Source organism: Manis javanica, chromosome 10, assembly GCF_040802235.1.
Source record: "Manis javanica isolate MJ-LG chromosome 10, MJ_LKY, whole genome shotgun sequence".
NCBI classification, from domain to species: Eukaryota; Metazoa; Chordata; class Mammalia; order Pholidota; family Manidae; genus Manis; species Manis javanica.
The window spans coordinates 108,124,423-108,152,188 of NC_133165.1; the positions used below are offsets into that span (position 1 = coordinate 108,124,423).

A 27,766-nucleotide genomic window follows, 5' to 3' on the forward strand; every position below is an offset into this window, starting at 1 on the left:
CTTATCTCAGAATTATTTTGTGGCTAGTTTTTCCACTACTGTTTAAAAAAAAAACATTCAATAAAGCTAACTTCTGTACAGAAAAGCCCTCTGTTAAAGACTGACTCTTAAACTAAACAGTAGGCCACAAAAAGTCTCCGTTTCTCTGGTTCCTTTCAAGACATGTAATTTTACAGTCAGCCCCAAACATAAAAGAAATGAGAAACTAAATTTAATTTACAAAAAGTACTCATTAATTTATCTCAGGTGGATCCCAGAAGAACCTAGGTTTTGACTTCAAAATAAGTATCTGTTAATGAGCCTCAGAACAGTTCCAGGGAACCCAATTCAGCAAAGAACATTAGGTACTAGTTAAGGGCGAAGGACAACAGAAGGTTTTCTATCAGCCCTTGAAGGCAGAGCTCCAAGGCAATTCTGAATTCTGCACAAATCTGTCTGCCCTTTAGCAGCCCAAAGGGGGACAGTGAGGACACTGGATCATGCTGACAGAAGGAGCACATACTTTTAGATTCCCCCAAAGGCAAAGGAAGGCTTTTGTCATGTTAAAATAAAATTACAGGGGAGAAGCAATCTAGAGTAAATTAAAAAATTTTGGGTACTAGGCAAATCCTTGAAGTCAATGAAAGAAGCCTTAAGAAAGATCAATTTCCTTTGCTTCACAAGAATTCAAATTATTTTCTTGGTAAGGAGCAAGTCCTCAATGCCTGATGAAATTATACTGGGCTTCTGGTTATTAGAGTCTAGTTAGAAACCAAAACCACTTAAACTACAAGTTTTAGATAAACAGCATAGTCAGTAATCTTCACATTTTTTTTTACATTCATATGCTTCTTTTCTCTAAAACATTGTCTTTTTCCACTAGTATCTAAAAAGGTCACCAAAAATAAAAGCAAATTACAACAACAAAGGAATAAAAATCCATTGTGAGGAAATTACAGGTATAGTTTTAGTGGTTACAGTTTGAATATATTTTACTTTAAAAATACTTACCAAGTTAAGTGCTGAAGAAAGGTCTGTATAGGCATATTAATCTTTTTTGGTTTTAACTGAAAACTGGAAGCTTAGAGTATAATCTCTTTAATAATTAACAAATTATTATTATAGTCAGGATTAGACACTTTTAGTGTTAGATGCACTCTATAAAGGAAGGGAATAATAATCAGGAGCATTAGAACACTACACTCTTTTGTATTAGTACAGATGGGGGCAGGAGGTATATATAACTGTAGATACAAGTTATTAATTCTTGAAGTATGGTGAATTTGGAGTAGGAAATTGAAGAGAGGTAAATATTAACTCATTTATTTGCTTTATTTAGTTTTCATTTCTTAGAGATTTAATCACAGCCAATGGCTATTTTCAAAGTTCAGAGATGGCCAAATGAAAATTAATTTAAAAATTGGTCTAACCTAAAAATGCAAGTAGAACTGAACATAGCAGGTAAGTATTTATAAGCCTGGTTATAGTTGATTGTGTCTGTGGGGTGTACTTCATTGGTTGTGGAGGAAGAAAACTTGCAAATAAAAACTTCCTAAAATTCAGTTCTATCAAAATTTTTTTTGACAGTAAGTGTAAGACTTTATCATTCCCCATTCCTAAAAACACAGCTGCTTATTTTAGTGCATAAAAATTCTAAGACATGTATACTGAGAATTTAAAATAGCAATTAGGGGACAATAAGTTCCAATAAAAAATTTAAGATCTTTCATAGAACACATTTAGAAGAGAATACATGTAGCAAATTGTACACTTATTACTTTCATTATTATGCAAAAAACCTAATTCACTGAGTTTGTAACTGAAGTGGCTCTGCATCTGAAGCCTGCCTATCTGGTATAACTTAAAGCAGAAGATCAGTTCATGGTGAAGCCCTGAGTTGTTGTTACTCCCTATGTTTAAGCCTTGTCAAAATACATTCAAAAGTGAGAACCAGTCAACTAAATAACTGAAATATTACATTTGTTCTACATATGTCATTCTAAAGTTCAATTTTTAGAACCTGAACTATTCTGACAGAAGCCAGAGAAGAGTTCTCATAGGGTCTCACCTTTTTCAGGCTTCTCTCTCTTCCTTTAAAATAAGAAGCTTGGGCCAAACTTAAGTCTGAAAAAGGACCGGCATCTGGTACATCCTGCCTTCTCACCGCTGTCCTCTGCCCCGCCGAACTCCTCTTGCTTCCACCCCATCACTCACCCAACGTAACTATTAGGATAAAGTTTGGCCATGTGGTAACTTATTTTTAGAGATAATCTAATTCAAGATGGACAACTGGGATACATTTTTTTTTTTTTAAAGAAAATCGTTTTTTGCAGGCTTGAAGAAAAGCTTGTTTTCTGGTGACTTACTATTTATAAGTAAAACAAAACTAAAAAGAAGCCAAGCACACATACTGAAATGGAGCTTACCTTAGAGCCACGTTCATTAAAGATTATTTCTACATCTAGGATTTTGCCAAACTGCTGCAGAAACAAAAATAAAAACACTTATTTATCCATATAGTTTACTTTCTTCTGAAAACGGAATTTTTTTCTTCCTTTAAACTACTTATTTAGTATCCATGTTTCTACTTGTTGGTAGGTTCCGATCTCTTTTTTCCTCATCACTGAGCCACTAATTTCTCTTTTTTCAATTCACTCCCATGCATTATCACTTCTATGGTGGAAGCTCTTTCCAGAAGATATTTGCAGTGTTACCCTATTACATACTTCATGTGGACAAGAAATGGGGATTTTCCTAACTACATCTAATTTTTTAAATGTCTCAGTTTTAAGAAGTAAATCCTAAGTTTACCATTGAAGGCTGTTTTTCTTTCCCTCCTTTCTTTTAGTTTGTAAAAGTAAACCATGTTCACTGTAAAACAATTAGAATGATATAAACAAACAAAAAGAAAAAGGGAAAACAGAAAACTGAAGATTATCTGCAACCCCATCACCCATCATCTTAACATTCTGGCACAGAGCCCTCCCAGCTAAGGAAATATTTCTACATATTACTTTTATTTTACTTTTTACACTTAATATACTATGAACTTTCCAAATCAATAAATACATTTGTGCTATCATTTCTTTGGCTGTATGCTATTTTCCATAATACTTAAAACATTCATGTATGTAATCATTCATTTAGTGTTTCTGCAGTGAATATGATCAAGAATATTTTAAATAACTTTGCTTTGTAATTAAGTATTTTGATATTTGGAAAATTAAACAAAGCTAAAAACACAAAGCCTAATTCTACTGTTAGTCAGCTAACTAGCTGAGTAGAGGGGCGTGCACAAAGCACAGTGGTCATCTGGAGGAGAGTTTACACAGGTGACAAAACTACCTGTTTTATATTCAGCATTTGGGTAGACTGAGTTGAAGGGATGTGCAGTTAAGTCACCTGATGACCTTTTGGCTCACACTTCCCTCTGAGTACTGGACTCATATACCAATTACCTATTTCATTTGGATTTCAAACCAGTGTTTGGGAAACGTGAAAAACCAAAAATAAGAATAAAACAGAAATCATGTTTCCTCATTGGGTAGAATCATTACTATTTTTTATCAAAAAGCATGTATTAAGAGCCAAAGTTTTCTAGAGCAAGACTTCTCATTATTTCACAGAAAATTAGAAAACTCAAGAGGAAAATGTCTAATTTTATATAGGAGGGCATTTAATTTATTTATATGCCTATCTAAAACAGTAAGATTTGTATGGCGTTTCAGAGTTTGTTTTCTACTACATTTTCTGACGCATGTCTGTCATCCTTCTACTGTAAGGATCGCTTTTCTTTAACGGTTAAGGAACATGAGGCTGAAGGACACTATTTGTCAGGTTTGTGGAGCTAATAAGATGCAGCATGACATCCCTGCTCCTTAAAAATGCTACTGTCCTAATAGGTACTAACCATGCAGAAGACAACAGAGCAACAAGTATCCTTTGCCAGGAAAATTTTATTTTTTTGTACTTAGTGCCTTATGTGAAGGGCATAATACACTTCAAGAAATCACTGATAACTGGCCCAGGCAGATCTGCAATGGACACTATATCCCTGACTCAGGAGAAAACATACTTCTAGCTGACAAAAATGTACAGCATCCTCCAGAGATTAAGATTCCATATTATCTCTGATAATTCAATAGAGAACCTAGTAACTCATACTCCTGGGAAGTTTCTTCTTAAATGTGACCTAAATTCTTCATGCTGCCCTGTATGTTTTCTGCTGCTCTCTTTTCTGTGAGAAGAAATGGAGAGCAGCTGGCTACCACTTCCTTTGTAAAAGCTCTTCAAGAACTTCAGATTAGCATCCCAGCTTAACCTTGGCCTGTGCCCAGTGTAGAAAACACATCCAGGTAACTGGCTATCACCAAAAGAACTTCGTCCTAGGGTCTTGTCATCATGATGTGGCCAAACCAAGACAGAAAGAAGGGCATTTGCTTTTCTGACAAAGCACTAGGCAACTATACAAAAAAAAAAAAAAAAAAAAAAAAATTATCTCTTAGTCCTAGATTCAAGCCAAGAGTTTGGTTAAATTAAACCAGGCAACAACATGTAGGACCAGAGAGAAATGAAGATTCTCAGCAGTCATTCACCTCCGTAACTTAAGTCCTTGCTATTGCACTTTGCTTTTATGGCAGTGATTTCAGGGGAAAGTAAACAGCTCAAAGACCACATCAGAAGTAGAAAACAAACCTCCCTACCTGACTTCGGATATTGGTCTTGACATTGCTGAGTTATGTGCAAGAAAGTAAAAACAAAGCACAGGTGCTATCTGCTTTCACAGACATTAGTTCATTTAATTCATAATACTCTAAAAGGTAGGAATTACTATTGTCCTGATTTTAGCACCAAAAGTCTCAGATCTCAAGAAACCCAGGCAAACTGGTCACATGGTCAACTTATGTGAGAACTTGCAAATCTAACGTCTAGAATAGACTAGGTGCTGGGAGAAGTTTCTAGAGCCTGATGAAAATACTGATTTACCTCAGGATCTTTCTCAATTTATTTGAAGTTTTATCCTAAAGTACTAATACCTAATAACACATCTGGTGGACTGAATTGTATTTCAATTGTAAAACCCACAAATGACCTCAGAGACTTACCCCAAACATCTGCCGGAGGTCAGGGTCCCGGAAGCGGAAAGGAATATTAGAGACATGCAGTCGTTTAGGGGTAGATTTACTCTCTGAATTTTCACTGCTTTGTGGCTGTGACTGCTGGCCATCTGTCTGTGCTCCCCCTTCTGTCTGCTAAGCAAAGAAATAAACAACATTGAATGAGAAATAAATATAATTATTTCATGAGAAATATGCAAAATAATTAAAGTCCTCCTCTACTCCAAGCAAAAATTACAGTTGTCTTTAAAAAGAGAAAAAAAACCCAAAATGTTGTCTATGTTCAAAAATGCTATAGTTTACAAACAAAGTTTAGGTAATTTGAATATTTGTAGAACATTAGGAAAATGGGTGATAACTTAAAATGCATTAAAATAGCAAAATGCTTAAAAACTGAAGATGCTTCTTACTCTGAAACCAATCTGTCCTCTCCTCCCTAATTTATGCAATTTCAGCTAACTTTACCACAGGGAAACCCAACCTTTCTTAACCCAGAGCAAAGGTGCATTTAGAAAATCTGTGGGGAAAGGCTTTAGGGACCCTGACTAATCTACTGTACACATATAAGTGCTACATTTGTATATATCCATAGTGAAAGAGTATAAATGAGTGTGGGTATGCACTTTTTAAAATTGAAACATACTTGATATACAATCTTATATTGGTTTCAAGTATACAACACAGTTGTTCAACAGGTACCCATATTATTAAATCCTCAACCTAACTGGTGCAAATTATTGTCAACATAGGAAGATGTTATAGAATCATTGGCTATATTCTCCATGCTGTACTACCATCCCCGTGACCAACATATATGATTTGAGAATTTTTGTGCCCTTTTATCCCCCTCCCCCTCCAACTACCCCTCTCCCTCCACCATAGCAACCACTAGTCACTTCTCAGTGACTATGAGTCCACTGCTATTTTGTTCATTTTGTGTTGTTTTGCTTTTAGATTCCACAAATGAGTGAAACCATATGGTATTGGTTTTCTCTGCCTGGCTTATTTCACTCAGCATGATACCCTCTAGGTCCATCCATGTTGTTGCAAATGGCAGGATTTCTTTTCTTATGGCTGAGTAATATTCCATTGTGTATACGTACCACATCTTCTGTATCCATTCATCTACTGAAGGACACTTAGGTTGCTTCCATATCTTGGTTGTTGTAAATAATGTGGCAATAAACATAGGGGTGCATATATCTTTTCAAATCAGGTATTTTGTTTTCTTCGGGTAAATTCTATAAATAGAGTTACTGGGTTGGATTGTATTTCTATTTTTAGTTTCTTGAGGCCCCTTCAATACTGCTTTCCACAGTGGCTGCACCACTTGACATTCCCACCAACAGTGTAGGAGGGCTCCCTTTTCTCTAGATCCTCAGCAACACTTGTTACTTCTTGTCTTTTGAATAGTGGCCATTCTAACTGGTGTGAGGTGGTATCTCACTGTGGTTTTGATTCGCATTTCCCTGATGATTAGCGATGTGGAGCATCTTTTCATGTGCCTGTTGGCCATCTGTATTTCTTCTTTGGAGACATGTCTGTTCAGGTCCTCTGCCCATTTTTTAATTAGGTTATTTGCTTTTTTGGTGTTGAATTACATGAGTTCTTTATATATTCTTGGGTATGCATTCTTAATCATGAATCTCTTTTGCAACACCCCAGATACATGTTCATATATTTATTTCAATAAATTCCCCCAAAAACTTATGTTCAGAGGTATTTTGGACAAATATTTAACAGGTATGATATATTCTAGGCATTTAAAACCCATTTATTTTGAAGTATTAATCCGGCAATTTAAGAACCTTATGTTTTCACTATTCCCTATGAAATGCATGCCAAGCCGATGGCTTGTTGATGAAACCAAGATACTTTTAAAATAGAAGAGGTACTTGCTGTTGTTACTGTTCAACTGAGTTAGACATAGTCCCTTACAGATTCTTCTGGGTGACACAGAATGGATCCTCTCCCTTTGACCCAAAGTCTACTAAAAGAAGCTGTGAATCAGAGATACTTTTGTCTAAGAGATGTTAGCAACCACCTTGAAATAAAGTCGAGACTTTAAAAAATAAAGGATAATCAGGAATAAACTGCAAATGAATACCAGTTTTTCAAATGTCAATCTAAGTGATGGCGGCTTTTTATCTCATTCCATTCAGGCCTTGCAGATGGCTTAAATGTGCATTGATTCATGTGATTTAAAAACAGCAGAAAAGGGAAGAGCTATGAAGCAATGTTCTGAGAAAGCATTAGGTTTTCAATCATCAATCTGGGCACAATGCAGACTAAACAAAACAGATTCCATTAAAAGGCAAAACTCACTAAGTTATTAAAACAGCATCATGGATACCAAAGCAAAAAGCATAAAGCATCAATTACAACTCAGGCTCATTCAAGCACCTTCAAATTTTCCTCTTATATCTCACAGCTGGATCATATAAAACTTCAAAGTTTAAAACCACCATATCTGATCTGCAGGATGTCAATGTATTACAGTGAGAAAAGTAAAAAGACTGATTCTAGCTCCAAGCCAATTTTATGTGTAACTTATATATATAGTCCATGTAATCTGTAATATTGTATGTGAGGTGTCAGGATAAATAAGAACTAATGAACGATTCCCTCAAAGCATGTTGCCTGAGTTATTTATTTGTTGTACTTGACAGTTTTTTATAGCTCTGAAACACAATTTAAGAAGGTCAGAAGTCAGAGTGGTTAATTTTCTGGCCTTGTAGTGGACACCTACATTTTTTAAAAGTATGAAATTTTTAATTCTAGGGAGACTGGGCAAGTGGGAAAAGTGAACTATCATTTCCAAAATTCTTAAGCCTTCTGATTTAATATAAATTTTTTAATTGAAGTTTTAAATAGATAAAAATGGACACATCATAAGCATGTAGCTGAATGACTTTTCACAAAGAAAATACACCCATGGAGCCTTCAAATTACATCAAGCAGTGGAACTCCGAGAGCACCCTCTAGCCTACTCCAGTCGTTAGTTCTCCTGAGAAAGGGTTACCACTATCCTGACTTCTAACTCGATATATGTTTTGCTGTTTTTGAACTTTAAAATGTAATCATACAGTATGTACTCTTTTGTTTCTGTCTTCTTTTTTTAAAATTCATTTTATTATCATTAGTCTACAATTACATGAGGAACATTATGTTTACTAGACCCCCACCATCACCAAGTCCCCCCCCCACGATCCCCATTACAGTCACTGTCCATAGCGTAGTAAGATGCTATAGAATCACTACTTGTCTTCTCTGTGCTGCACAGCCTTCCCCGTGTCCCACCCACATTATACATACTATTCATAATGCCCCCTTCCTCCCCCCACTGCCCACTTCTCCCTCCCTTCCCACACACCCTCCCCAGTCCCTTTCCCTTTGGTAACTATTAATTCATTCTTGGCTTCTGTGTTTCTGCTGTTGTTTGTTCCTTTACTTTTTTCTTTGTTTTATACTCCACATATGAGTGAAATCATTTGGTATTTGTCTTTCTCTGCCTGGCTTATTTCACTGAGCATAATACCCTCTAGCTCCATCCATGTTGTTGCAAATGGTAGGATTTGTTTTCTTCTTATGGCTGAATAATATTCCATTGTGTATATGTACCACATCTTTATCCATTCATCTATTGATGGACATTTAGGTTGCTTCCATTTCTTGGCTATTGTAAATAGTGCTGTGATAAACACAGAGGTGCATATGTCTTTTTCAAACTGGGCTGCTGCATTCTTAGGGTAAATTCCTAGGAGTGGAATTCCTGGGTGAAATGGTATTTCTATTTTGAGCTTTTTGAGGAACCTCAATACTGCTTTCCACAATTGTTGAACTAGTTTACACTCCCACCAGCAGTGAAGGAGGGTTCCCATTTCTCAACAACCTCACCAACATTTGTTGTTGTTTGTCTTTTGGATGGTGGCGACCCTTACTGGTGAGAGGTGATATCTCATTGTGGTTTTAATTTGCATTTCTCTGATGACTAGCAATGTGGAGCATCTTTTCATGTGTCTGATGGCCATCTGAATTTCATCTTTGGAGAAGTGTCTGTTCAGCTCCTCTGCCCATTTTTTAATTGGATTTTTTGCTTTTTGTTTGTTGAGGTGCGTGAGCTCTTTATATATTTTGGATGCCAACTCTTGATCAGATCTGTCATTTATGAATATATTCTCCCATACTGTAGGGTACCTTTTTGTTCTCTCGGTGTGTGTCCTTTGCTGTGCAGAAGCTTTTCAGCTTGATATAGTTCCACCTGTTCATTATTGCTTTTGTTTCCCTTGCCTGGGGAGATATTTCATGAAGAAGTTGCTCATGTTTATGTCCAAGAGATTTTTGCCAAAGTTTTTTTTTAAGTTTTATGGTTTCATGACTTACATTCAGGTCTTTGATCCATTTCGAATTTACTTTTGTGTATGGGGTTAGACAGTGATCCAGTTTCATTCTCTTATATGTAGCTGTCCAGTTTTGCCAACACCAGCTGTTGAAGAGGCTGTCATTTCCCCACTGTATGTCCATAGCTCCTTTGTCATATATTAATTGACCGTATATGTTTGGGTTAATATCTGGACTCTCTATTCTGTCCCACTGGTCTGTGGCTCTGTTCCTGTGCCAGGACCAAAATATCTTGATTACTGTGGCTTTGTAGTACAGCTTGAAGTTGGGAAGCAAGATGCCCCCTGCTTTATTCTTCCTTCTCAGGATTGCTTTTGGCTATTCGGGATCTTTTGTGGTTCCATATGAATTTTAAAACTATTTGTTCCAGTTCATTGAAGAATGTTGTTGGTATTTTGATAGGCATTGCATTAAATCTGTAGATTGCTTTAGGCAGGATGGCCATTTTGACAATATTAATTCTTCCTAGCCAAGAGCATGGAATGCGTTTCCATTTGTTAGTGTCCTCTTTTATTTCTCTTAAGAGTGTCTGGTAGTTTTCAGGGTATAGGTCTTTCACTTCTTTGGTTAGGTTTATTCCTAGATATTTTATTCTTTTTGATGCAATTGTGAATGGCATTGTTTTCCTGATTTCTCTTTCTGTTAATTCATTGTTAGTGTATAGGAAAGCAACAGATTTCTGTGTATTAATTTTGTATTCTGCAACTTTGCTGAATTCAGATATTAGTTCTAGTAGTTTTGGAATGGAGTCTTTAGGGTTTTTTATGTACAATATCATGTCATCTGCAAATAGTGACAGTTTAACTTCTTCTTTACCAATCTGGATTCCTTGTATTTCTTTGTTTTGTCTAATTGCCGTGGCTAGGACCTCCAGTACTATGTTGAATAACAGTGGGAGAGTGGGCATCCCTGTCTTGTTCCCGATCTCAGAGGAAAAGCTTCCAGCTTCTCGCAGTTAAGTATGATGTTAGCTGTGGGTTTGTCGTATATGGCCTTTATTATGTTGAGGTACTTACCCTGTATACCCATTTGTTGAGAGTTTTTATCATGAATGGATATTGAATTTTGTCGAATGCCATTTCAGCATCTATGGAAATGATCATGTGGTTTCTGTCCTTCTGTTTATTGATGTGGTGGATGATGTTGATGGATTTTCTTATGTTGTACCATCCTTGTATCCCTGAGATGAATCCCACTTGGTCATGGTGTATGATCCTCTTAATGTATTTTTGAATTTGGTTTGCTAATATTTTGTTGAGTATTTTTGCATCTATGTTCATCAGGGATATTGGTCTGTAATTTTCTTTTTTGGTGGGGTCTTTGCCTGGTTTTGGTATTAGAGTGATGCTGGCTTCATAGAATGAGTTTAGAAATATTCCCTCCTCTTCTATTTTTTGGAAAACTTTAAGGAGAATGGGTATTATGTCTTCTCTATATGTCTGATAAAATTCAGCGGTGAATCCATCTGGTCCAGGGGTTTTGTTCTTGGGTAGTTTTTTGATGACCAATTAAATTTCTTTGCTGGTAATTGGTCTGTTTACATTTTCTGTTTCTTCCTTGGTCAGTCTTGGAAGGTTGTATTTTTCTAGGAAGTTGTCCATTTCTTCTAGGTTTTACAGCTTGTTAGCATACAGATTTTTATAGTATTCTCTAATAATTTTTGTATTTAGGTTACATGTTTTAATGAACTCAAACTTTAAAAATTCTTATAATTGGGAAATAGATTACTTTTTCTGACTCCCCTCTGAAACAATGTAATTATTTTAACTATTTTACAGTGTGAACAAATGTTATGGTCTGAAAAAGAACTCTGGGCAATTCAAGATGAAGTATTACTTTCCAAGTCTCTATCATAGTAAGACTTAGTACATCATCAGAGATACTAAGGAACCTCTGGATTAATTCAGGTATAAAGTTTTGATTTATGGATTATACATTTTCTTCAATATTTATTGTTCCTTTTGTGTTCTTGGTATATTCATTTCTTATTTTCATCTCTATAAGACTGAAGGGGAAGAAGAGGAAAACAGGAAATTCAATTTAGCAGAGTAAATTTCTTGAGAATCAGATTTCATGTCTGAAAACATCTAGGAAACCAACCTTTCATGATAGTTTGACCAGGTATAGAATTCAAGGTTGAAAATAATCCCCTTAGAATTTTGAAGGCAGCTCTCTACTGTTCCCTCTATTCTCTCTGGTTTGTAGACTACCTAAATATATACAGTGTTCTAAAATTTCACAGTGATATGCCTTAATATGGGTTTATTTGATCTACTTTGCTGGGAAATCTGGTCTCTTTTATGTTACAAATTAATGTCCTTCAGTCCTGGGAAGTTTTCTTATTTTGTTGATGATTCCTACCCTATACATTCTGTCTTTTTCTCTTTCTGGTACTTGTATTATTAGGTATTGGATCTACTGGACTAGTCCTCTAATTTTCTAATCTTTTTCTCATATTTTCCATCTCTCTGCCTTTTGGCTCTATTTTCTGGGATATAAGTCCTTAATCCTTTATCTGAAAACTTTGGGGCAGAATTTGTAGTATTTTAGAAAGGCAATAATGTTGTATAATCTATAATGTATCAGTGAGACCACAAGCAGTGATATTAGTTTAGCAAAATATTTGTACATTCACATAAATGGGATAGACTATATACAGGTTGTGAGTTTTGCTGCAAACTTATGAAAAAATCATTTGATTTTCAGGATATTTTGGATTTTAGAACTGCGGATGACAGATCCTAGACCTTTCTTCAATCTCATCTTCCAGTTTTTCCATTGTGTTGCCATGTTTTTAATTTCAAGGGCTTGTTCCCTGAATCTCCTACTTCCCACCCCTTTAAACTAGCATTTCTTTCTTGTTCAGTGGATGCAGTATCTTCTCTTATCTCTCTGAGGATATAAATTATTGTATGGGTAGTTTTTTTTGGGAAAAGGGGTTCCTTTTCTTCCCAATTTCTTTCGTTTGTTTTTGTTCTCTGTCTTTCATGTTGTAGGTTTTCCTTGCTATCTAAGTAATTCTTGGCTGAGAATTGAGGAGGGGAGGGTAGCTAAAATACTAGAAGTTCTGAGTGGGTGGGGTGGAGCAGCTTTATGACTTTGTAGTTCATTCTGGGTTCAGTCAGCTAAGCAATGTGTTGGGGAAAACCCTGACTTCTTTCCTCTTGAGTTGGTCAGGTTTTCCAGAGAAGAGTTTTCCAATCTTTTAATTGAAGCTGTCAATTTTGGAAACTTCTGAAATTTTTGTAATGTAAATTAAATTATTTTGCAGATCTTCCCCACCAGTGACTCAGAGATAAGCTCATTTGGGTCTGTTAAGTTAGTTACTAACTGGCCATCTGCTTTCTGGCTTCAAAAATTATAAATTCCCCTGTTCTTATTGGTTTCTAGTCCTAAGAACGCAGACACAAAAGCCATCTCCTATATTTTTGGAGGAAGCAAAATCAGATGGGCGGGTATATTAAAAAATACTCTGGAACTGATGTTTAATAAAATCTTATAATACCGTATGTACAATTTTTAATGAAGGCAGCAAACAGGGTAAACTGCCTATGTTTGGTTTGAGCTGACATGTATAAACTATTTTGGGAAATACTGCTTTCCTTAAAAATAACCTTTGTATCTCAAAAAGGAGAGCCTGCATTACAGCCTTTCTCCAATGCACACATGAAAGGCAAAGGTAGAATGCGCAGAGAACTTGGCAATAAGACAGCTGTCGGTGAGCAATAAGTCTGTAAAGGCAAAGTCTTTTCTTCCTCTGTTATTTAGAACCTGGATCTACTTCAGGTATAAACTGAAGATGATTAAAATATATTGGGATAAGAAGACATGACTACTAACTGCACTGTGGGATCCTGGATTAGATTCAGAACAAAAAAAGAGCACTAATGGAAAAACTTGTGAACTATGAATAAAGCCTACATTTTACCTAATAGTATTGTATGAAAAACACTTCCTATTGCTTGGTTTGGAAAATCATACTATATTTATGTAAGATGTTGACATTAGGGGAAGTTAAATAAGGAGTACACAGAAACTTCTGTACTATTTTTGCAACTTTACTATAAGTCTAGAATTATTTCAAAATAAAGTTAAAAAAAAGGAAAAAGTATTTTGCAATGTCAGATTCTAAACCATATAGAATATTAAAACACCAAGAATGTTCAGTTAGTTTAATGACTATATATAGGTACAACTATAGACAAGTACTTATACTTGTATTCAGTGTGTGGGTTGCACCACTTACAGAAGTCAGACATGGACTGAAAAGTCTGTCCACTTAAAATTATTGGCATGGTGAAGAAAAAAAGAAAACATTTAATCTAATATTATTATTATCTATTCCCAAATTATAAACAGTTTAATTTATCCATCTCTTTGCTTACACAAGGTCAGTCACATAAAGCTTCATCTCCTGCAGCATTTTGCCTGAAGATTTCATTATTTTAAGAACAAAAGTATAAACAATTCCTAGGTGGGTTCAATTTCTTTCAGATGTGGGTGGGTCTTAGCCAAGGTTTAAGTGAATCCTCCTCATAGGATGAATTAGATATTTTCAAAATGTTCAGTCAGTCACATATAGTGCAAGGGACAGGGTTTTGAAAACTACAAAAAAAAATATACAAGACTAAACTAATCAAAGGAAAGTAGATATTTCTATTAATTGCACAAAGTTGAGCTGCCATGTGAACTGCCATATGATTCACAGAACTTAAAAAATTAGGCAATTATTGAAGTTTTCAATTAGTAAGATTCACACTGGTTCTGTTAAAGGAACCAGATTGTGCCCAAGATGGGAGTTACTCATGCTAAGCCCCATGTCAGCAAACGAAAGCCTCAGTAAGTTTCTACACTGAGCTCTCCTAGAAAAGGAAGGCCTAGGTCAGCCAGTCAGCACTTGCCCGTTCAGCACAAGTCACCTGACTCAGCTGCTAGACATCCCTTTGCTCCATATAAGGGAAGTAACTCTTGAGCCAGTTTAGCAAATGTCCCCCACAACCTCCTTGGTCCTGCTCCCCTCTGCCTATAAAATCTCTTGTCTTGTACAGTTCTTTGAGCTCCCTTCTGTCTGCTAGATTGGATGCTACCAAGTTCACGAATCACTGAATAAAGTCAGTAAGATCTATGTAATATACTTGGTTGAATTTTGTTAATTAATAGTTTAAAATCTGCACAAAAGTGAAATTTCATTAATTTTTCTATATCACACTATTTGAAATTTGAATGATTCAAGTATGCATAGATTGTGACGTATTTTATATCTGTCTTGCCTGAGGGTTTCAGTCTCAGGCAAGTTCACTATGGATTCAGTGGGACTGAGAAATGACAAGGGAACATTTTCGGGGTAAAAAGGTTTATACCGGCTTTATTCTCATGGTGGTAGGCTGAGTGTTAGAATCATGTCTGCATCCAACAGTCTGCAGGTCTGTAATCCACCTCCATCTCTGCCTCTGCCCAGAGCACTGGGTGGAGCTCTTTGTGTAGTGACTCAGTCAATAATAGCTCACGGCTAGCAGGTGTGGAAGCATTAGCCTAGCAGTAGGCCAATTTGTCATCAAGTAGTTTAGCACTGGGTGAGGATCCTGGCCATAGGAACTTCATTTTCCCCACAATGTTCAAGAAAATCTATTGGAAAGATCCCTGCCCAAAATAGCTTTTAGTGCACCTAAAGAATACATATGTGTGTATGCTTCAAAAATCCTAAAGCAGTATTTTGTAATGGTATAGGATGTTAACTGGTGTTTTGTAGAAAATGGGTTTCATGATCAACTACATTTAGGAAATACTGGATTAAACAAAGTTAACAGGTTTCTTGTGAATTTTGAAGAGGGCAAACTCACCTTTCTCCCCAGATGTGAATCACATATATTTATTCATTCAGTTATTTTTGTAGAAGAGGCTATAGAAGTCACTGAAAAAATAACTGCTTTTAACAGAAAGGCTCTTAGGGCACTAGTTTCCAAGGGTTTGAGGGAGGAAAACGGCAAAAGAGAAAAGATATATAGTTGATGGTTTGTTAATCTGTATCATCATATAAGTCAAGGGTTGCATATAATATTTTCTTTGAATTAAATCATTATATGCTAATAGTATTACAGCTAATATTTATTGAACATTTACTATGTGCCAAGCATTATATTAAATACTTGCTATTCATTTTCTCATTTAATCCTAAACAACCCTATGAGGTATGAACAATTATCACCATTTTTACAGGTGAGGGAAATAGAACACTAGAGTTATAATGCTCTCATGGTTAGATTCAGCAGATTGCACATGGTTACAAATTATCTCATGATACGGGTGTTCATTCAGCAAAAGGATCTGGGAGCTAAACACAACTCAATCTGACTTCTAGGGCTCAAGCTCCCTAACTACAGTATTATATAATAAAAACAGCCTTTAAAAAAAACCAGTTTTTCCTTAAAGTTTTAGAAAGTTGGTTGGGATACTTTCCATTATGTCATTCATTTTATAAAGCCTCAAAAAGAAAAAGGAACTATAATCCATATTGACTCATCAACTAGACTCTTTCACATTTAAAGCAGTTTACATATGTTTATAATGGAGTATGTCATGGATTAAACCTGGTAGAATAAGATCATATTAATTTCTTCTTAAAGAGTAAAAATGTCCTAACATGACAGAATATTTTCCTAAAAAGTGAAATCTTGGCCCATATGCTTATTAACTAAAAATCAGGATATTTCATAGTGTTAAAATAACATACTACTAAGAACATTATAAGAATAATGTTATAAGAATTTTTAAAAATCTTGTAAGAACTAATAAGAACATACACTGAATGTGAAGTTATTTTATCTAATGTCATCACCAAACACAGTTTCCTGGGCAGAGAAAACTGAATTTACATCTATGCAGCGCATTTCCCTATTTAGGAAAATTACCTTTAGATTTAGTTATTTTAAAAAGAAATGCCTAAGCATTTCCTCCGTGTATTTGAATATTGTTATGACAAGCCAAATTCTGAGAATCTAGTCCTGTTTGGGCATTTAAATGTAAGCTAACATTTTTTTCAGCAAACTAATAGTTCCCAGTTTCTTCAGAAAAAGAGAGAATTACAAAGGCATCATTTGTATGTATAATATTATCATTACTGATTATCATTATCACATTATGAGACAAAAGCCATAGCAAGTCACTTATTTTTTTAAACCAAGAGTAAGAATTATATAAAAATTATATATAACATATAACACTAAAGCACACAGACGGGTACTCATTTTTAAAAACTTTACACTTAACTGAATGGTTAATATTTAATTATACACTTAAGAATGAAAGAAATCTGTCAGTATGCTCTAGTTGTAGTTCCTAGGTTTAAAGTTGAACAGTAAGTGGAAGCTAAGGAGGTAAGACTATCCCTATGGATGCCTTTTATTTTTCATAATTTTGATGTGGAAGCAGACAAAAAAGCAAGTTTCCTGAGTCCCAGCTCTGTTACTAGCTTGTTCAGTCACTTAAAACTGCTGGCCTCTGCTGTACAAGGAAGGCATAAGATGGTTTCTAAACTCCATTTTGGCTTTAAAACTCAGTGATTGTTATTAGTTACTTCAAAAGATAGTACAAAGTATTTGTGGAAGCTGCACAACTCTTGTAAGCAGGTTAAAAAAACCAAGCGTCCACAATAATCATTACTGCTTCTCCATCCTCGCCCTCACAGGAGCAGTAAGTGCCGGCAGAGCACAGTATTACCCTTCCTAGCACGTGTTAGTGCTGTTTCTTCTGGCGTGGTGGTGGACTGAGTATAAGTGAATAAATGAAATGAAGCCATGTGAAAGATAAGACATAATAATCATGAAGTTAACAATATTAAAACTGTACTGAAAGGGTGTCTTGAGTCTTAAATGAACCGAAGGGCAATTTTCTCTATTCAGAAATATCCATGCCTGGCTGAGTGAGGTTTTTCTGTAGCAACTTGCATTTGCAGACCAGGTTATACATAGTTTCCTCATGGACCCAGCTTTGGAAAGGTCAAGCTGCTAACAGGCATCAAAACTACAGAGCTGGAGGGTACAAATGATTATTTCTGAGGGTATATTGACAACAAGTGTAGAGAGTTAGCACTGGTTCAACACCCTCTGCCTTTGATTACTTTGGAGGGAAATGGAGGGCCTCTCTCGGAAAAGTGGATGGCTGGATAAATGAATTTCAGGTATGGAGGTAGAATATACTGAAGATAATGCCTGTGCTGCAGGCTAAACATAATATGGCCCAACAGGACACAACATGAGAGCAAAACCTGGGTGATTTTCCCCATTCCAGAAGTTCTTATTTGGGCAAATAGAACCACTGGTAGCGACTGTAACCTTCTGGCTTTTTCAGTGATAACAATTCACAGGGCACCTTCAAGGAAGGGAGTCAGTGGGAAATTCCAAGGGAGGACAGATAGACGGTTTCAGTAAAGAAGTGCAAGAAAATCTGGCTTCAGCTCCAGAAAGGGTGCGCAACAAAGCAAAGAAAGAGAGGATGACGGACAATATGGGGTATAAGTTGTGTTCATTCAGAAGTGTGCTCAAAAGCCCACCAATGGGAACGGTTGTAAAATCTACAGCTGACTACTACTACTACAGTAAGATGGCCACTCAGCATTCCTGCAAATCTCAGCTTCAGATCCTCCACCAACTCTGTTTGAACACTTCAAATGCTGTTCTAACATCTATTAATCAATTACAGATACCTAGTTCTGACTTTATAAGCTTCTTTTTTAATTCAGCAAACACTTGTTAAACATCCTGTATATACCAATAGGATTAATAAGAAGAGGGCAAATTGTTCCTGCCCTCAAGATAAGTATAATCCAATAGACAGGCAGATATGGATACAAATATATACCTCATATCCACAGATTATTCACCAAAGCTTGTCTACTTCAAATACTTTGGTTATTTATGCCTGCTGGCATTTGGAAAAAAATATCTAAACATTTAGGAACTGAGGTCCTTTCTCCTCTGCAGGCAGGCTCACGGATAATCAAGCTTCTGCAGACCCAGGTGGGAGACCCCTAACTGCTCTCTCTTTGCTAATGCACAGTATGGGACCATTTGACTATCAAAACAAGCTCCCATCTTAAGAGTACTAGAAGCTTCTAGCCCAATGTTAAAATCAATTTCTAAAAACATATTTTAGAAAAAAAATGCCAAGTTTCACTGCTTATTTCCCATTTTTGTACTGGAAGTCCTTTCTGTTTTCTCCATCAACAAGATAGGCCTATTCAACATAAACAAAATCTCTATTAAAATACAGCTTTAGCTCACAATAAAAAGTACAGATAAGGGACATCAACTGGGACAACTGACTGAAAAAGATGTTTGAAAGCAATTATCTTAAAGAACTACTTAAACAAGAAATTTCCAAAGCATTTCTAATTTACACTCACTAAAGTCCTGTCATGTAGGCATTATTAGCTTCATTTGATAAATGAGGAAACTTTTGACACTTGGGAGGTGTAAGATGATTTATTCAAGATACAGTTACTGCAAAAAGTATGACAATCTTTGATTCTGATCTCCTTGTTTCACTCATCCAATCCTGCATGGATATCTACCTTCATAATTTCTCTTTAGTTACTCCCTCCATTACATAACCACTGCAACTGCCTAGTCCAGAAGCTCATTATCAATACCAAGCCTAAGACTCTTTCCTAACCAGTCTCCCCGCTTCTCTACTCATCTTGTATATGCAACAGATTAATGTTCTGGAGGCGCAATTCTGCTCACTTCCAGTTCCTTGCTCAAAAACCCCTCAATAAAGCCATTTCTCAGCCAGGCATTCAAATACTCTTCCCACTCTGTACTTTAAGTGATCTTCTTCCTACCTTATTTGCCACTAGTATCAACCAAACACCCAAAGTTTTGGGCAAATGGAAACCCATTTCGGTTTTTTTTAATTGAAAGACATTTTGGTCATTCCATCTAACTTTGCTTTGAGAAATAACTTTCCTAATTGTTCCCACCACCATCTCTGCATGTTCAAATTCTAGCCACTCTTAATACAAGGCCCACATCAAGGCCATCTCCTCCTAGAAGCCTTGGCCTCTCTCTCTCTCCTCCCACTTCCCATGGTATACCTGTATCATCTTTCATTTTTTTCCCCAAGGTATACTTACTGAGTAACTATTAAGTGCCAAGCACTATGATAAATCAGAGAATGCAAAGATGAACAAAAAAAGATGTTTTCTTTAAAAGCTTACAGTTTAGTTAGGGAAACATCTCACTTTATAAGTTCCACAAGAAGAAGTTAGTTCAGACGTCTACATGAGCCTAAATGAAGGACACATAAATTTGGCTTTACCTGGGAAAGTCAAGTGAGAATTCCCAGCAGAGCTAACAGTTGGACTAAATGGGAAAACGTGCACAGACACCTGCTAAGAGGACCACTACACATACACACTCCCTGTTGTTCAGCAGGAGATGGGGAGGCAGAGTGGTAGAGCCGAGACGACTTTACAGTTGAATTCCCCAACGGTAAAAAAAACCTAACATGCCACAAAGGGCTATTTTAAAAAGTTGTGGAAGCAATTTTTAAACTGAAAGAGTATTACATGAATTTAAGGAATCATTTATTTATCAATAACAATGTTTCCCATCTGTTTTGAATTTAATTGGCTGCAGAATTATCAGACCCATTTTAAGAAACAAATAAACATATAGTAAAACTTTAACAGAATAATCTATGTTGGCAAATCTAGGTTTATGATGTACTGTTCTGCTGTTCAATCTCTCTCTATAAACACAGATCACCCAGAAACATTCACACACACATAACTTCCAAAGGTAAATGGCTTAAGAGCAGTGAATTCACTCACGCTTACACTTAAAATGGATATTTACAAATATAAGAAGTATCTTCAATCAGAACTTTCTAATATTTCCCATTTTATTGTTGGCAGCTTCCTATAATTATAGAAACTGCTGTTTGTAAAGGATTTTCCATGTTCTCTTCAGCGCCAATAAATTCATCATCTATACATGGATTAGTAATTTTATTTCACAGTTTCTTTAGTAACTCAAATGGGTTTATAAAATAAAAAATTATATACTGAATAGTTTATAATATGGATGAGAAACATATGTCTCAACTGTATATATTTATATTATGGAACAGAGCCCACCCTTAACACTATCATTAGAAATATACAATCCAGGAGTCTAAACAGTAGGAAATGGTATTGGGGGAAAAAAGAGAAAGAAAAGGCCAGTGGTGAAGAGAGGGGCCACACGAGATGGGATTAAAGATGGCTGCGTGAGAGGAGAGACAGAGGCTTCCTCCTAAAACTGGATACAATTAGGAAATTTAATTGGTGCAACTAATCCTGAGAGAGCAACAGGAAAGAGGACAGCATCAGATTGCACACACCTGGAGAAAAGAGCAGACCTCAGCGAACGGGGTAACGTACCAGAGCTGTGGCTCCACAGGGCCCCAGCCCCTGCCCCACCCCAGCTCATGGGCAGGAGGAAGAGAAACAGAGCAGGGAGGGAGTGGAAGGCTTGGGACTGCTGAATACCTAGCTCCGAGATCTGCTCTGGGAGCACAAACCTACATTTCATGGTACTTTCATGAGACACGTATGACTACCGGGTTGGAAAGTTAATACAGGCTGAGTTCCCGGGGAGACTGGGATTCCGGCTGCTCATGGAAAGCAGGGATCCATATCTGGCTGCTCTAGAACAAAAACATACCTGTGTGACCAGCTCACTGGCTCAGGCAGTGGAGACAGGCACAGCAGCTGGTAGGCGGGGAACAGCTCTTTCCTACCCCCAGGCACCAGTACCGCTCCCCTGCAACCCATTGCTTCAGGGGCTGAGCAGCTCCAGAATAGAGCTTCTGGACACTAGAGGGCGCCATATACAAACATGAAACATCAAAGGAACCTGGTCCAGAGTAAAATTATTAATACAACTCCTGAGAAAGATTTAATGATATGGACCTCATGACTCTTCCTGAAAGGGAGTTCAAATAAAAATCATTAACATTCTAATGGAGGTATGGAAAGACATCCAAGAACTCAGGGATGAATTCAGGTCAGAGATCCAACCCTTGAAGAGCATGATGGAGGGTATTAAAAGCAGGTTGGATATGGCGGAGGAGACAATAAATGAAATAGAAACTAGAGAAGAGGAATACAAAGAAGCTTAGGCACAGAGAAAAAAAGGATCTCTAAAAATGAAAGAATATTGAGAGAACTGTGTGACCAATCCAAGCAGAACAATATTCGCATTATAGGGATACCAGGAGAAGAGAGAAAGGGATAGAAAGTGTCTTTGAGGAGGTAGTTGCTGAAAACTTCCCCAATCTGGGGAAGGAGATAGTCTCTCAAGCCATGGAGATCCACAGATCCCCCAACACAAGGGACCCAAGGAAGACAACACCAAGACACATAGTAATTAATATGGGAAAGATCAACGGTAAGGACAGACTGTTAAAAGCAGCCAGAGGCAGAAATAAGATCACATACAAAGGAAAGCCCATCAGGCTAACATCAGACTTCTCAGCAGAAACCTTACAGGCCAGAAGGGAGTGGCATGATGTATTTAATGCCATGAAGCAGAAGGGCCTGGAACCAAGATTACTTTATCCGGTAAGATTATCATTTAAATTTGAAGGAGGGATTAAACAATTTCCCGATAAGCAAAAGCTGAGAGAGTTCACTTCCCACAAACCATCTCTGCAGTCTATTTTGGAGGGGCTGTTATAGATGGAAGTGTTCCTAGGGTTGGATAGCTGTTACCAGAGGTAGTAAAACCATGGTAGGGAGGGTGGAGCAGCTGATTGCAAGGCAAATGCAAAATTAAAATGACTAACCCCGAAGTCAATCAAGGGATAGACAAAAAGTACAGAATTTGATACCTAAAATATAAAGAATGAAGGAGGAAGAAAAAGGAGGAGAAATAGAAAAGAACCTTTAGACTGTGTTTGTAACAGCATACTAAGTGAGTTAAGTTAGACTCTTAGATAGTAAGGAAAGTAACCTGGAACCTTTGGTAACCATGAATCTAAAGCCTGAAATGGCAATAAGTACATACCTATCGATAATCACCCTAAACGTAAATGGACTGAATGCACCAATCAAAAGACATAGAGTCACTGAATGGATAAAAAAACAAGACCCATCTATATGCTGCCTACAAGAGACTCACCTCAAACCCAAAGACATGCACAGACTAAAAGTCAAGGGATGGAAAAAGATATTTCATGCAAACAATAGGGAGAAAAAAGCAGGTGTTGCAGTACTAGTATCAGACAAAATAGACTTCAAAACAAAGAAAGTAACGAGATAAAGAAGGACATTACATAATGATAAAGGGCGCAGTCCAACAAGAGGATATAACCATTATAAATATATATGCATCCAACACAGGAGCACGAGCATATGTGAACCAAATACTAACAGAACTGCAGGAGGAAACAGACTGCAATGCATTCATTTTAGGAGACTTCAACACACCATTCACTCCAAAGGACAGATCCACCAGACAGAAAATAAGTAAGGACACAGAGGCACTGAACAACACACTAGAACAGATGGACCTAACAGACATCTATAGAACTCTACACCCAAAAGCAACAGGATACACATTCTTCTCAAGTGCACATGGAACATTCTCCAGAATAGACCACATACTAGGCCACAAAAAGAGCCTCAGTAAATTCCAAAAGATTGAAATTCTACCAACCAACTTTTCAGACCACAAAGGTATAAAACTAGAAATAAATTGTACAAAGAAAGCAAAAAGGCTCACAAACACATGGAGGCTTAACAACACACTTGTAAATAGTCAATGGATCAACGACCAAATTAAAATGTAGATCCAGCAATATATGGAAATAAATGACAACAACAACACAAAGCCCCAACTTCTGTGGGACGCAGTGAAAGCAGTCTTAAGAGGAAAGTATATAGCAATCCAGGCATATTTAAAGAAGGAAGAACAAACCCAAATGAATAGTCTAATGTCACAATTACCAAAATTGGAAAAAGAAGAACAAATGAGGCCTAAAGTCAGCAGAAGGAGGGACATAATAAAGATTAGAGAAGAAATAAACAAAATTGAGAAGAATAAAACAATAGAAAAAAAAAATCAATGAAACCAAGGGCTGGTTCTTTGAGAAAATAAACAAAATAGATAAGCCTCTAGACAGACTTATTAAGAGAAAGAGAATCAACACACATCAACAGAATCAGAAATGAGAAAGGAAACATCACGACGGACCCAACAGAAATACAAAGATTTATTAAAGACTACTATGAAAACCTATATGCTAAGAAGCTGGAAAACCTAGAAGAAATGGACAACTTCCTAGAAAAATACAACCTTCCAAGACTGACCAAAGAAGAAACACAAAATCTAAACAAACCAATTACCAGCAAAGAAATTGAAGCGGTAATCAAAAAACTACCCAAGAAAAAAATCCCCGGGCCAGATGGATTTACCTCAGAATTTTATCAGACATACAGAGAAGATATAATACCCGTTCTCCTTAAAGTTTTCCAAAAAATAGAAGAGGAGGGCATACTCCCAAACTCATTCTATGAGGCCAACATCACCCTAATACCAAAACCAGGCAAAGACCCCACCAAAAAAGAAAATTACAGACCAATATCACTGATGAACGTAGATGCAAAAATACTCAATAAAATATTAGCAAACTGAATTGAAAAATTTATCAAAAGGATCATACACCATGACCAAGTGGGATTCATCTCAGGGATGCAAGGATGGGACAACATTTGAAAATCCATCAACATCATCCACTACATCAACAAAAAGAAAGACAAAAACCACATGATCATCTCCATAGATGCTGAAAAAGCATTTGACAAAATTCAGCATCCATTCATGATAAAAACTCTCAGCAAAATGGGTACAGAGGACAAGTACCTCAACATAATAAAGGCCATATATGATAAACCCACAGCTAACATCATACTGAACAGCGAGAGGCTGAAAGCTTTTCCTCTGAGATCGGGAACAAGACAGGGATGCCCACTTTCCCCACTGTTATTTAACATAGTACTGGAAGTCCTAGCCACAGCAATTAGACAAAACAAAGAAATACAAGGAATCCAGATTGGTAAAGAAGAAGTTAAACTGTCACAATTTGCAGATGACATGATATTGTACATAAAAAACCCTAAAGACTCTACTCCAAAACTACTAGAACTGATATCGGAATTCAGCAAAGTTGCAGGATACAAAATTAACACACAGAAATCTGTGGCTTTCCTATACACTAACAATGAACCAATAGAAAGAGAAATCAGGAAAACAATTCCATTTACAATTACATCAAAAAGAATAAAATATCTAGGAATAAACCTAACCAAAGAAGTGAAAGACCTATACCCTGAAAACTATAAGACACTCTTAAAAGAAATTAAAGAGGACACTAACAAATGGAAATTCATCCCATGCTTTTGGCTAGGAAGAATTAATATAGTCAAAATGGCCATCCTGCCAAAAGCAATATACAGATTTGATGCAATCCCTATCAAATTACCAACATTCTTCAACGAACTGGAACTTATAGTTCAAAAATTCATATGGAAACACCAAAGACCCCGAATAGCCAAAGCAATCCTGAGAAAGAAGAATAAAGTTGGGGGGGGAATCTCACTCCCCAACTTCAAGCTCTACTACAAAGCCATAGTAATCAAGACAATTTGGTACTGGCACAAGAACAGAGCCACAGACCAGTGGAACAGATTAGAGACTCCAGACATTAACCTAAATATATATGGTCAATTAATATTCAATAAAGGAGCCATGGACATACAATGGGGAAATGACAGTCTCTTCAACAGATGGTGCTGGCAAAACTGGACAGCTACATGTAAGAGAATGAAACTGGATCACTGTCTAACCTCATACACAAAAGTAAATTCGAAATGGATCAAAGACCTGAATGTAAGTCATGAAAACATAAAACTCTTAGAAAAAAACATAGGCAAAAAATCTCTTGGACATAAGTATTAGTGACTTCTTCATGAACATATCTCCCTGGGCAAGGAAAACACAAGCAAAAATGAACAGGTGGGACTATATCAAGCTGAAAAGCTTCTGCACAGCAAAGGACACTATCAATAGAACAAAAAGGTATCCTACAGTATGGGAGAATATATTCATAAATGACAGATGTGATAAAGGCTTGACATCCAAAATATATAAAGAGCTCACATACCTCAACAAACAAAAAGCAAATAATCCAATTAAAAAATGGGCAGAGGAGCTGAACAGACAGTTCTCCAAAGAAGAAATTCAGATGGCCAACAGACACATGAAAAGATGCTCCACATCGCTAGTTATCAGAGAAATGCAAATTAAAACCACAATGAGATATCACCTTACACCAGGTAAGGATGGCTACCATCCAAAAGACAAACAACAACAAATATTGGTGAGGTTGTGGAGAAAGGGGAACTCTCCTACACTGTTGGTGGGAATGTAAATTAGTTCAACCATTGTGGAAAGCAGTAGTATGGAGTTCCTCAAAATGCTCAAAATAGAAATACCATTTGACCCAGGAATTCCACTTCTAGGAATTTACCCTAAGAATGCAGCACTCCAGTTTGAAAAAGGCAGATGCACCCCTATGTTTATCGCAGCACTATTTAAAATAGACAAGAAATGGAAGCAACCTAAGTGTCCATCAGTAGATGAATGGATAAAGAAGATGTGGTACATATACACAATGGAATATTATTCAGCCATAAGAAGAAAACAAATCCTACCATTTGCAACAACATGGATGGAGCTAGAGGGTATTATGCTCAGTGAAATAAGCCAAGTGGAGAAAGACAAATACCAAATGATTTCACTCATCTGTGGAGCATAAGAACAAAGGAAAAACTGAAGGAACAAAACAGCAGCAGAATCACAGAACCCAAGAATGGACTAACAGTTACCAAAGGGAAAGAGACTGGGGCGAATGGGAGGGTAGGGAGGGATAAGGGTGGGAAGGAGAAAGGGGGTATTATGATTAGCATGTATATAGTGGGGGGTGGGGGAAAGGGGAGGGCTGTACAACAGAGAGAAGACAAGTAGTGGTTCTACAACATCTTACTATGCTGATGGACAGTGACTGTAATGGTGTTTGTTGGGGGGGACTTGGGGTAGGGGAGAGCCTAGTAAACATAATGTTCTTCATGTAATTATAGATTAATGATAACAAAATTTAAAAAAAGAAGAAAAAAGTACTACAGTATAGTATAAACATAACTTTTATATGCAGTGTGAAACTAAAAATTCATTTGACTTGCTTTATTGTGATACTCTCTTTATTGCTGTGGTCTGGAACCAAATTCACAATACCTCTAGGTATGCCTATACTGTAAGAAAAGCAAAGCACATGAATGGGACCCCAAGAGTTCTAGAAAAAGAGAGAGGAAAAATACATACAAATTTGCTTATATTTGCATAAAATATTTCTAGAAGAGTGCCTCTAAAAAACCAGTAACATCACTGGAACAAAGCAATGTATTCATCTGATACCATCTTATATTTGTTGAGATTTTAAAGCCATGTGAATATACTACTTATTCAAAGTATAAGTTTAAAAAGCAAAAAGTTAAAAAAAAAGTGTCTACACCTTTATGAAAATCTATCTCCCACAGTCTCCTTCATCATTTCCTTTTCATTTATTAGAACCTTTGCTGACCATGGATACTATGTACCAGTTGCTACGGTAGGTAGAAAATAAAAACAACCTGCAAGGAAAGTGAATCTCAATGTACAACTCAGAAAAGCAGAGAGACCATCTCATTTCGGTGAGTGCTCAGCATAGAAGGATATGACAGGTGCACAGAGGAAGTGCAGGCATCGTACACATCTGTCGCAGTGTTCACACTGCTGGCTCACAGTAACTGTTTACTTGGCTGCCTCCCAAACTAGACTGTCACTCTGAAGATATCTCAAAGGTTAACACAGTGCTGATTATAAATTTATAATATGTATGGTGATGGATGTTAAGTAGACTTGTTTTTGTTTTATATTTTGCATTACGTACATACACTGAGTCACGTTGAACACCTAAAACTAATAGGAGGTTATATATCAAATATAATGATGTTTTTTTTAAAAAAAGAGAGGTGCCACAAATGACTAAACTACATGGAACAATTCAGGGAAGAAACTGCTGGCTATGATAGCATGAACAGGTCAGTGAATCTTTTCCTCAAGACAACATTTTGACAATACACAAAATTGTCAAACAGGCATTTCAGGGTTCTGGATAAGCAGATGCCTATA

The 27,766-nt window shown here is 36.6% G+C and overlaps 1 protein-coding gene across 30 annotated transcripts in view; it reads right to left on the bottom strand.

The window, feature by feature from the left end:
* Nucleotides 1–27,766, bottom strand: part of RBFOX2 (RNA binding fox-1 homolog 2) — a 294,708-nt gene that overhangs the window by 33,774 nt on the left and 233,168 nt on the right. For 18 of the 30 annotated variants that reach the window (XR_012121583.1, XM_073213828.1, XM_073213831.1 and 15 more), the window contains 2 exons: nt 5,085–5,231; nt 2,406–2,459 (listed from right to left, as the gene is read on the bottom strand). Coding sequence is in view for 29 of the 30 variants with exons in the window: in XM_073213828.1 (XP_073069929.1) it covers nt 2,406–2,459; nt 5,085–5,231 (201 nt within the window). In the remaining variant the exon portion in view is untranslated. The remainder of the gene's footprint in view (nt 1–2,405; nt 2,460–5,084; nt 5,232–27,766) is intronic. The other 12 variants (XM_073213829.1, XM_073213833.1, XM_073213816.1 and 9 more) reach the window with 1 other exon arrangement.